Below are 13,116 nucleotides of genomic sequence, written 5' to 3'. Positions count from 1 at the left end.
TCACTTCCATACACCCTCACACATTCCCACAACTACTTCAGCTGTACTGTTACCCTTTCCTTAAGTCTCACTATCACACTAAGCATTGACTTTATCCCTTAGACATTTCCAAACCATTCTTTCCCCTTAGTCTTAATTTTGCTCAGAGCCAGAATATTCAAGTTCCTCCTCTGAAAAATATTTCCCATCTTTTCCTTCTTCTCATCTTGATTGTTTCCACATGCATTCAGACACTCTGGCCTGAGTCTTTGAAAAGGATGAGCACTCCATGCTTGGCTCCTTCATCCTTTTCAAATTTTAGGAAATAATATTCAATAGAGTTGATAGAGATGCTCTGTGGAAGGTATTAAGAATATATGGTGTGGGAGGTAAGTTGTTAGAAGCAGTGAAAAGTTTTTATCGAGGATGTAAGGCATGTGTACGTGTAGGAAGAGTGGAAAGTGATTGGTTCTCAGTGAATATTGGTTTGTGGCAGGGGTGTGATGTCTCCATGTTTGTTTAATTTGTTTATGGATGGGGTTGTTAGGGAGGTGAATGCAAGAGTTTTGGAAAGGGGCAAGTGTGCAGTCTGTTGTGGACGAGAGAGCTTGGGAAGTGAGTCAGTTGTTGTTTGCTGATGATACAGCACTGGTGGCTGATTCGGGTGAGAAACTGCAGAAGCTGGCGACTAAGTTTGGTAAGTTTGTGAAAGAAGAAAGCTGAGAGTAAATGTGAATAAGAGCAAGGTTATTAGGGACAGTAGGGTTGAGGGACAAGTCACCTGGGAGGTAAGCTTGAATGAAGAAAAACTGGAGGAAGTAAAGTGTTTTAGATATCTAGGAGTGGATTTGGGAGCGAATGGAACCATGGAAGCGGAAGTGAATCGTAGGGTGGGGGAGGGGGCGAAAGTTCTGGGAGCATTGAAAAATATGTGGAAGTCAAGAACCTTATGTTGGAAAGCAGAAATGGGTATGTTTGAAGGAAGAGTGGCTCCAACAATGTTGTACGGTTGCGAGGCGTGGGCTATAGATAGAGTTGTGCGGAGGAGGGTGGATGTGATGGAAATGAGATGTTTGAGGACAATGTGTGGTGTGAGGTGGTTTGATCGAGTAAGTAATGAAAGGGTAAGAGAGATGTGTGGTAGTAAAAAGGGTGTAGTTGAGAGAGCAGAAGAGGGTGTTTTGAAATGGTTTGGTCACATGGAGAGAATGACCGAGGAAAGATTGACCAAGAGGATTTATGTGCCAGTGGTGGAAGGGACGAGGAGAAGTGGGAGACCAAATTGGAGGTAGAAAGATGTAGTGAAAAAGATTTTGAGTGATCGGGGCCTGAACATGCAGGAGGGTGAAAGGCTTGCAAGGAATAGAGTGAATTGGAACGATGTGGTATACCGGGGTCGATATGCTGTCGATGGATTGAACCAGGGCATGTGAAGCGTCTGGGGTAAACCATGGGAAGTTTTTGGGGCCTCGATGTGGAAAGGGAGCTGTTGTTTCGGTGCATTATACATGACAGCTAGAGACTGAGTGTGAATGAATGTGGCCTTTGTTGTCTTTTCCTAGCGCTACCTCATGCACATGTGGGGGGGGGGGGGTCATTTCATGTGTGGCGGGGTGGCGACAGGAATGAATAAGGGCAGACAGTATGAATTATGGTGATGTGAGAAGGAGATGGAGTGAGTATTTTGAAGGTTTGTTGAATGTGTTTGATGATAGAGTGGCAGATATAGGGTGTTTTGGTCGAGGTGGTGTGCAAAGTGAGAGGGTTAGGGAAAATGATTTGGTAAACAGAAAAGAGGTAGTGAAAGCTCTGCGGAAGATGAAAGCCGGCAAGGCAGCAGGTTTGGATGGTATTGCAGTGGAATTTATTAAAAAAGGGGGTGACTGTATTGTTGACTGGTTGGTAAGGTTATTTAATGTATGTATGACTCATGGTGAGGTGCCTGAGGATTGGCGGAATGCGTGCATAGTGCCATTGTACAAAGGCAAAGGGGATAAGAGTGAGTGCTCAAATTACAGAGGTATAAGTTTGTTGAGTATTCCTGGTAAATTATATGGGAGGGTATTGATTGAGAGGGTGAAGGCATGTACAGAGCATCAGATTGGGGAAGAGCAGTGTGGTTTCAGAAGTGGTAGAGGATGTGTGGATCAGGTGTTTGCTTTGAAGAATGTATGTGAGAAATACTTAGAAAAGCAAATGGATTTGTATGTAGCATTTATGGATCTGGAGAAGGCATATGATAGAGTTGATAGAGATGCTCTGTGGAAGGTATTAAGAATATATGGTGTGGGAGGAAAGTTGTTAGAAGCAGTGAAAAGTTTTTATCGAGGATGTAAGGCATGTGTACGTGTAGGAAGAGAGGAAAGTGATTGGTTCTCAGTGAATGTAGGTTTGCGGCAGGGGTGTATGATGTCTCCATGGTTGTTTAATTTGTTTATGGATGGGGTTGTTTGGGAGGTAAATGCAAGAGTTTTGGAAAGAGGGGCAAGTATGAAGCCTGTTGGGGATGAGAGAGCTTGGGAAGTGAGTCAGTTGTTGTTCGCTGATGATACAGCGCTGGTGGCTGATTCATGTGAGAAACTGCAGAAGCTGGTGACTGAGTTTGGAAAAGTGTGTGGAAGAAGAAAGTTAAGAGTAAATGTGAATAAGAGCAAGGTTATTAGGTACAGTAGGGTTGAGGGTCAAGTCAATTGGGAGGTGAGTTGGAATGGAGAAAAACTGGAGGAAGTGAAGTGTTTTAGATATCTGGGAGTGGATCTGGCAGCGGATGGAACCATGGAAGCGGAAGTGGATCATAGGGTGGGGGAGGGGGCGAAAATCCTGGGGGCCTTGAAGAATGTGTGGAAGTCGAGAACATTATCTCGAAAAGCAAAAATGGGTATGTTTGAAGGAATAGTGGTTCCAACAATGTTGTATGGTTGCGAGGCGTGGGCTATGGATAGAGTTGTGTGCAGGAGGATGGATGTGCTGGAAATGAGATGTTTGAGGACAATGTGTGGTGTGAGGTGGTTTGATCGAGTGAGTAACGTAAGGGTAAGAGAGATGTGTGGAAATAAAAAGAGCGTGGTTGAGAGAGCAGAAGAGGGTGTTTTGAAGTGGTTTGGGCACATGGAGAGGATGAGTGAGGAAAGATTGACCAAGAGGATATATGTGTCGGAGGTGGAGGGAACGGAGAAGAGGGAGACCAAATTGGAGGTGGAAAGATGGAGTGAAAAAGATTTTGTGTGATCGGGGCCTGAACATGCAGGAGGGTGAAAGGAGGGCAAGGAATAGAGTGAATTGGAGCGATGTGGTATACCGGGGTTGACGTGCTGTCACTGGATTGAAGCAAGGCATGTGAAGCGTCTGGGGTAAACCATGGAAAGCTGTGTAGGTATGTATATTTGCGTGTGTGGACGTATGCATATACATGTGTATTGGGGGGGGGGGGTTGGGCCATTTCTTTCGTCTGTTTCCTTGCGCTACCTCGCAAACGCGGGAGACAGCGACAAAGTATAAAGTATAAATAGTATGAATTATGTAAATGTGTATATATGTATATGTCTGTGTGTGTATATATGTGTATACGTTGAGATGTATAGGTATGTATAGGTGCGTGTGTGGACTCGTATGTATATACATGTGTATGTGAGTGGGTTGGGCCATTCTTTCGTCTGTTTCCTTGTGCTAACGCGGGAGACAGCGACAAAGTGTAATGAATATAGATATAGATAGAATTCAAGTTGGGGGTGTTTCCAGCTCTTCACTACTTTCCTCTTTATGTATATATGTACGATGTATATATGTATGTATGAAGATCATACAATTATTGCGAACAATTTATTATTGTTATTATACTTAACAGCTCTTTCCCACGTTAGGAAGGTAGTGCAAGGAAACAGACGAAATAACGGCCCAACCCTCCCACATACACATATATATACATACACGTCCACACGCACATATACATATCTATACATCTCAACGTATACATATACACACACAGACATATATATATATACACATGTACATAATTCATACTGTCTGCCTTTATTCATTCCCGTCACCACCCCGCCACACATGAAATGACAACCCCCTCCCCCCACATGTGCATGAGGTAGCGCTAGGAAAAGACACAAAGGCCACGTTCGTTCACACTCAATCTCTAGCTGTCATGTATAATGCACCAAAATCACAGCTCCCTTTCCTCATCCAGGCCTTCAAAACTTTCCATGGTTTACCCCAGATGCTTCACATGCCCTGGTTCAATCCATTGACAGCATGTCGACCCCAGTATACCACATCGTTCCAATTCACTCTATTCCTTGCGCGCCTTTCACCCTCCTGCATGTTCAGGCCCCAATCACTCAAAATCTTTTTCACTCCACGTCTTTCACCCTCCTGCATGTTCAGGCCTTGATCACTCAAAATCTTTTTCACTCCATCTTTCCACCACCAGTTTGGTCTCCCACTTCCCCTCGTTCCCTCCTCCTCTGACACATATATCTTCTTTGTCAATCTTTCCTCACTCACTCTCCATGTGACCAAACCATTTCAAAACATCCTCTTCTGCTCTCTCAACCACACTCTTTTTACCACCACACATCTCTCTTACCCTTTCATTACTTACTCGATCAAACCACCCCACACCACATATTGTCCTCAAACATCTCATTTCCATCATATCCACCCTCCTCCACACAACTCTATCTATAGCCCATGCCTTGCAATCATACAACATTGTTGGAACCACTATTGCTTCAAATATACCCATTTTTGCTTTCCAAGATAACGTTCTCGACTTCCACACATTTTTCAACGCTCCCAGAACTTTCACCCCCTCCCCAACCCTATGATTTACTTCCGCTTCCATGGTTCCATCCACTGCCAAATCCACTCGCAGATATCTAAAACACATATACATTCATATACATATTCATTCCTACACATATACATTCATATACATATAAACATATACACATATACATACACATACGTACACGTACACACACATATACATATATATACATGTACATATTCATACTTACTTGCCTTCATCCATTCCTGGTGCTACCCCGCCCACAGGAAACAGCACTGCTGCCCCTTTCTTCAGCGAGGTAGCACCAGGAAAACAGACAAAAAGGCCACATCTGTTCACACTCAGTCTTTAGCTGTCATGTGTAATGCACCGAAACCACAACTCCCTTTCCGCATCTAGGCCCCATAGACCTTTCCATGTTTTACCCCAGACGTTTCACTTGCCCTGGTTCAGTCCATTGACAGCAAGTCGACCCCAGTATACCACATCGTTACAGTTCCCTCTATTCCTTGCATGCATCTCACCCTCCTGTATGTTAAGGCTCCGATCACTCAGAATCTTTTTCATTCCATCTTTCCACCTCTAATGTGGTCTGCTTCTTGTTCCCTCCACCTCTGAAACATGTATCCTCTTTGTCAGTCTTTCCTCACTCATTCTCTCCATATGTCCAAACCATTTCAACAGACCCTCTTCTGCTCTCTCAACCACACTCTTTTTATTTCCACACATCTCCCTTACTCTTTCATTACTTATTTGGTCGAACCACCTCACACCACATATTGTCCCCAAACATTTAATTTTCAACACATCCACCCTCCTCGGTATGTAAGAAAGTTGGTGAGTAAATGTGTATATGAGGTTTTGTAGTTACTTCAATTTTTGAAAATATGAATGTGATCTTATTTATATAGAGTTATGTCACTGGTAACAAACAGCATTGGTGAAAATAGTCATGTTGTTATTTGATTGTTATCCTTTCTCTTTCTGTTTACTTTCAGACGCACTGGTGGAAGTGGTGAACTACACTCACGGTTAGAAGAATGCTATGACCAATTCCGCCAGCTAGAACGGGAACGCAAAAAGACTGAAGCAGAATTAGCCCGATGTTTTCCAGGGAAAAGAGTGTCTTCAGCCAATACTGTGCCACTTCCTCGTCTCCCACCATCTCCTTCCCGTGTTGATCGACTTATCATTGACCACCTTCGGGAACATGCAAGAGTATATATATATCTCTGTTCGTTTTTTGATATGAAATTTAGCAGATCTTTTTGAATAATCAAGCTCTGAAATAAGCTTTGATAATTTTAACATTGTTTTAGATTTTAAGAGGGTATTTGAAATATAGTATTTGCTTCTTTGACTTGATGTTATTTCACTCTGAGTTACATGATCACTTTGATAGGTGACCACTAAAGAAGACTATAGGCTCAGATATAATACACAGTTGATTCCAAAAACGTTTGCACAGTGAATCACATTATCATTTTATCCATTTCCAAGTAGATAAGGGGTTAAGGACTGTGGGAAAAAAAATAAGTTCTGTATGACCCACACTTCTTGTACTCTATTACCTTTTATTCTTTCATACTTGTGTACTGTTTCCCACATTAATAAGTTAGCACCAGAAACAGATGAGGGAAGACTACATTCGCTCTCCTCCATTCTCAAGTTTTCATGCACATTGCACCAAAGCCATGGCCCCTATCCACAACCAAGCTTCTGCTGCTTCACATGTCCTGTTTGTGTCCATTGACAGCACATTGCCTCCTGTATACCACATCATTTCAGTATACTATATCCCATACAAGCCTTTCACCCTCTCGCATTTTCTGGCCCCAGTCACTCAAAGTCTTTTTCACTCTGTCCTTTCATCTTCAATTTGGTGTCCCCCTTCTTTTTGCCCTATCCACAACCAAGCTTCTGCTGCTTCACATGTCCTGGTTCTGTCCATTGACAGCACAGTGCCCCATGTATACCACAATCATTTCAATATACTGTATGCCATACATACCTTTCACCTTCTTGCATGCTCTGGCCCTAGTCACTCAAAGTCTTTTTCACTCTGTCCTTTCATCTTCAATTTGGTGTCCCCCTTCTTTTTGCCCTCTCCACTTCTGACAGATGTATCCTCTTTGTCCACCTTTCCTCATTCATTCTCTCTGTTTGTTCATACCTCTATAGCAAGCCATCATTGGCTTTCTCAACCACACTCTTATTTCCACTCCTTTCTCTTACCATTTTATTACTTATTTGATCAGACCATCTCACCACTTGTTTTTAAAAATTTCATTTCCAACACATTTTTCCCTCCTCCTCAGTCCTTATGTATAGCCCATCCTCCTTCCTTACATCCTTATTGTATATACCATACTTTGCATTCGTACAGTATTGTTGGTACTAACTATTTTCGCCATCACAGTAATGATCTCTACACATTCCTCAATGCTTCCAGAACCTTTGACTTCTCACCAACCATATGACTCCCTTCAGCTTCCATGGCTCCACTTGCTGCCATATCTACTGCCATGCATGTGAAACTCTGTATTTCTTCCACATTTTCTCTATTGAAACTCATACCCCAACCTAACTGATCCTCTGGCCTGCTAAGCCTAATAATCTTGCTTGTATTTATATTCACTCCCAACTTTCTCTTATCACAACCTCTCCCAAGTTCAGTTTCGAACTTTTGTAGTTTCTTCCTCAAGTTTGCTCTCAGTGCCAGTGCTGTCTTATCGTTAAACTAAACTGACTCACTCCCCCACCACCACCACTACTACCACCACCTACAGTCTGAATACTTATCCCACTCTCCAAGACTTGCATTTACATATCTCACCATCCCATCTATATAAATAATAAACAGCTCTGGTGATATCACATCTTTACCTCAGATCAACCTTCATTTGGAACCACACACCCTCCTCTCTTCCTACTCATACACATACCTTACACTCTGGATAGAAACTTCTCACTGCTTTTTAAGACCTTCTACAAGGCATCTCTATGAACCTGATCATTTGCACTTTCCAGATATTTAAATGCCACATAAAAGTCGTTTGGTTTCTATAAGTATTTCTCTCACACATTCTTAAAATGAGACACCTGATCCACACATCCTTTATCACTCCTGAAACTATATTGTTCCTCTCAGCTGTGGTGATATCACACATCTTTACCTCAGATCAGCCTTCATTTGGAACCACACACCCTCCTCTCTTCCTACTCATACACATACCTTACACTCTGGATAAAAACTTCTCACTGCTTTTTAAGACCTTCTACAAGGCATCTTTATGAACCTGATCATTTGCACTTTCCAGATATTTAAATGCCACATAAAAGTCATTTGGTTTCTATAAGTATTTCTCTCACACATTCTTAAAATGAGACACCTGATCCACACATCCTTTATCACTCCTGAAACTATATCGTTCCTCTCCATTTTCATTATGTATGCTTTCACCATCTCAACCACCATTTTCCCATGCAGCATACCAGGTACACTCACCAAACATATACTTCTGTAGTTCAAATACACTCCTTTGTCCCCCTTGCCTTTATACAATAGCACTTTGCATGCATTTTGCCAATCCTTGTGTACCTCACCATGACCTCTGTTGAACACCATCTGTCTAGTTCAATCTTACTTCTATTTGAAACACAGTTGTATAATGATGTTCTGACTAGCCCCTTTTCATATCCAACTATAATCTCCACTTACGATTCCATTCAAGGGTGGTGTTTGTGCTTATTCTAACATCAACACCTGTTGCATGCCTCAAGGACCTTGAGTCCCCAAACTTTGATGTTATGTGGATCGTGGTCTGTCTCCCAGCTAATACACTTTTCCTCTGTTTTGCTTATTGCTCTCCTAATTCTACAGATTTTTTTAACTTTCTCCGACTGTCTAAACTCCAGCACTGAAACTGTGGAATCCTCTCACCTGCCAGCTGAGATCTGCATCTACGTGGTTTTCAATGTTTTCTGTAAGGAATGGTTGAATGCCTTGAGTATGGATGGTGGAGGGATGAAAACCCTCACGCTCTCCATTCTCATTGATTTAGAGCAAATAATCTCACACATTGCCTATGTCCATGACTGCTGTGACCACTCTTCTAATATTCTGGATCTGTTTTTCACCTCTAGTCTGGGCCGCTGTAACTGCATAATCTTGCCTTCAATTGGTTCATCTGATCACCCTTTTCTAAATGTATTTATTTTAATGGCACCTCCCCTCCAGCAGCCCCTTCTAGGTGTAGATGCCAGCACCTCAACAAAGCTGACTGGAATAAATCACTAACTTCTTTTCTGATTTTCCTTAGGTAAATTACTGTCTCATAAGTGGTGATGCTTCTGTCTCCACTAAATGCATAGTAGAGGTTACTTTTGTAGGAATGGAAGCATTTATTATCTCCTCCTCCAAGATGACCTTTTCTTCCAGTCCATGGTTCAACCATTCCTATTCTGAGGCCATTCAGGCAAAGGATTATGCATATGGGACTTGGAAAATCTCTCCTTCCTCTTACTCCCTTTCAACTTTTATCATTGCTTGTAATCATTGCAAGTAAGTTATCCATGAGGCAAAGTATTCCTTTCATAGGAAGTGCAATAACCTCTCCATGTTATCCACTGAAGTCTTTCTAGTTTTGCATGCAACTTCAGTCACTTTATCTTTCCTTCACTTGTCCATTGTGATGGTACTGTAGGTGTCTCTCCAGTAGACAAAGCAACTCTCTTTGGTTCCCATTTCTCCTCTAACTTCACTTTGGATGACTCTAACATGCCTTCACCCTTTGATGCTCCTCTTACTAATCCTGTGCTCATCCCGTAATCTTTCGGACTGTCCAAAAAGCACTTCTTTCTTTGGAAACAAGCAAAGCTTATGGTCCTGATGGCATCCATCCCCATGTACTGAAAGAGTGTGCCTCTGAACTTGCACCTGGGCTTGCTTGTTTGTTTTGTTTAAAAACAAAAACTTTTCCTTCTTATTGGAATCATGCATTGATACATTCCATCCATAAGAAGGGTGACTGTTCTGACCCCTTTGACTATCGTCCTATTGCTTTGATATTTAATTTTTCCAAAGTCTTTGAATCCTCCCCAACTCCCATATCCTTAAACCTTGAATGGCTTCCATAAGATGAGATCCACTGGTGATAATTTTTTCCTATTGTACTAATGTCTGGTTGTCATCCCTGAAAGATTTTGGGGAGTCATGTGTAGTTGCCCTTGACATATCCAAAACTTTTGACAGGGTGTGCCATTGGGTTCTCATCTCTAAGCTCCCCTCTTTTGGCTTCCCTCTTTCGCTTTGCTCCATCATAATAAGCTTCCTCTCTGGCTGATCTGTCCTTGTGCTTGTTGATGGCTCAGCCTCCCCCATTTCTCCAGCAACAGTGATGTACCTCAAGGTTCTCTCCTGTCTCCTACACATTTTGTTCTTTTCATCAACGATTTCATGTTTTTTCACAGATAACCAAATGCACTCATGCACTGACAACTCAACACTCATTTATCCATATCCTTCAATTCTGCTCCTCCTTCTCTCACTTGATTTGCATCTCGTCTTGACACAGACACAGCTTCCTCAGTAAGCTTAGACGTGGACAGAATATCTCATTGGGATAGACAAAATCACGTTAAGTTTGATGCCTCCAAGACCCAGCTCTAAGTACCTCCCATTTCTCACCCACTCCCTAACTTCAAATACTCCAACCCTCTTGCTGTTCTACACTCATTCTTTCCTGGTATCTCTTCTTACTTCTATAATTCTTCATACCCATATCATTTCTTTTCATAAAACTCTTCGCAACTCTTGCCTCTCCTTTGAAGTCTCTGTAATTCCACCTGTTGACTCAGTGAACATACTTCATATTTTTTTTTTTTTTTTTTTTTATACTTTGTCGCTGTCTCCCGCGTTTGCGAGGTAGCGCAAGGAAACAGATGAAAGAAATGGCCCAACCCCCCCCCATACACATGTATATACATACGTCCACACACGCAAATATACATACCTACACAGCTTTCCATGGTTTACCCCAGACGCTTCACATGCCTTGATTCAATCCACTGACAGCACGTCAACCCCGGTATACCACATCGCTCCAATTCACTCTATTCCTTGCCCTCCTTTCACCCTCCTGCATGTTCAGGCCCCGATCACACAAAATCTTTTTCACTCCATCTTTCCACCTCCAATTTGGTCTCCCTCTTCTCCTTGCTCCCTCCACCTCCGACACATATATCCTCTTGGTCAATCTTTCCTCACTCATCCTCTCCATGTGCCCAAACCACTTCAAAACACCCTCTTCTGCTCTCTCAACCACGCTCTTTTTATTTCCACACATCTCTCTTACCCTTACGTTACTCACTCGATCAAACCACCTCACACCACACATTGTCCTCAAACATCTCATTTCCAGCACATCCATCCCCCTGCGCACAACTCTATCCATAGCCCACGCCTCGCAACCATACAACATTGTTGGAACCACTATTCCTTCAAACATACCCATTTTTGCTTTCCGAGATAATGTTCTCGACTTCCACACATTCTTCAAGGCCCCCAGAATTTTCGCCCCCTCCCCCACCCTATGATCCACTTCCGCTTCCATGGTTCCATCCGCTGCCAGATCCACTCCCAGATATCTAAAACACTTCACTTCCTCCAGTTTTTCTCCATTCAAACTCACCTCCCAATTGACTTGACCCTCAACCCTACTGTACCTAATAACCTTGCTCTTATTCACAATTACTCTTAACTTTCTTCTTCCACACACTTTACCAAACTCAGTACCAGCTTCTGCAGTTTCTCGCATGAATCAGCCACCAGCGCTGTATCATCAGCGAACAACAACTGACTCACTTCCCAAGCTCTCTCATCCCCAACAGACTTCATACTTGCCCCTCTTTCCAAAACTCTTGCATTTACCTCCCTAACAACCCCATCCATAAACAAATTAAACAACCATGGAGACATCACACACCCCTGCCGCAAACCTACATTCACTGAGAACCAATCACTTTCCTCTCTTCCTACACGTACACATGCCTTACATCCTCGATAAAAACTTTTCACTGCTTCTAACAACTTTCCTCCCACACCATATATTCTTAATACCTTCCACAGAGCATCTCTATCAACTCTATCATATGCCTTCTCCAGATCCATAAATGCTACATACAAATCCATTTGCTTTTCTAAGTATTTCTCACATACATTCTTCAAAGCAAACACCTGATCCACACATCCTCTACCACTTCTGAAACCACACTGCTCTTCCCCAATCTGATGCTCTGTACATGCCTTCACCCTCTCAATCAATACCCTCCCATATAATTTACCAGGAATACTCAACAAACTTATACCTTTGTAATTTGAGCACTCACTCTTATCCCCTTTGCCTTTGTACAATGGCACTATGCACACATTCCGCCAATCCTCAGGCACCTCACCATGAGTCATACATACATTAAATAACCTTACCAACCAGTCAACAATACAGTCACCCCCTTTTTTAATAAATTCCACTGCAATACCATCCAAACCTGCTGCCTTGCCGGCTTTCATCTTCCGCAAAGCTTTCACTACCTCTTCTCTGTTTACCAAATCATTTTCCCTAACCCTCTCACTTTGCACACCACCTCGACCAAAACACCCTATATCTGCCACTCTATCATCAAACACATTCAACAAACCTTCAAAATACTCACTCCATCTCCTTCTCACATCACCACTACTTGTTATCACCTCCCCATTTGCACCCTTCACTGAAGTTCCCATTTGCTCCCTTGTCTTACGCACTTTATTTACCTCCTTCCAGAACATCTTTTTATTCTCCCTAAAATTTAATGATACTCTCTCACCCCAACTCTCATTTGCCCTTTTTTTCACCTCTTGCACCTTTCTCTTGACCTCCTGTCTCTTTCTTTTATACATCTCCCACTCAATTGCATTTTTTCCCTGCAAAAATCGTCCAAATGCCTCTTTCTTCTCTTTCACTAATACTCTTACTTCTTCATCCCACCACTCACTACCCTTTCTAATCAACCCACCTCCCACTCTTCTCATGCCTCAAGCATCTTTTGCGCAATCCATCACTGATTCCCTAAATACATCCCATTCCTCCCCCACTCCCCTTGCTTCCATTGTTCTCACCCTTTTCCATTCTGTACTCAGTCTCTCCTGGTACTTCCTCACACAGGTCTCCTTCCCAAGCTCACTTACTCTCACCACCCTCTTCACCCCAACATTCACTCTTCTTTTCTGAAAACCCATACAAATCTTCACCTTAGCCTCCACAAGATAATGATCAGACATCCCTCCAGTTGCACCTCTC

General features: G+C 42.6%; 1 protein-coding gene across 1 annotated transcript in view; it reads left to right on the top strand.

Annotated features, from left to right (window-relative positions):
- The window catches only part of LOC139749175 (uncharacterized), a 141,143-nt gene that overhangs the window by 88,958 nt on the left and 39,069 nt on the right, over positions 1-13,116 (top strand). Inside the window, exon 6 of the mRNA XM_071662834.1 lies at positions 5,776-5,995. Within this exon, the coding sequence (XP_071518935.1) occupies positions 5,776-5,995 (220 nt within the window). The remainder of the gene's footprint in view (positions 1-5,775; positions 5,996-13,116) is intronic.

The sequence above is a fragment of the Panulirus ornatus genome, chromosome 6 (genome assembly GCF_036320965.1).
Source record: "Panulirus ornatus isolate Po-2019 chromosome 6, ASM3632096v1, whole genome shotgun sequence".
NCBI lineage: Eukaryota > Metazoa > Arthropoda > Malacostraca > Decapoda > Palinuridae > Panulirus > Panulirus ornatus.
The sequence above is the reverse complement of the archived record's forward strand: the minus strand, read 5'-3'. Positions and strand labels throughout refer to the sequence as shown.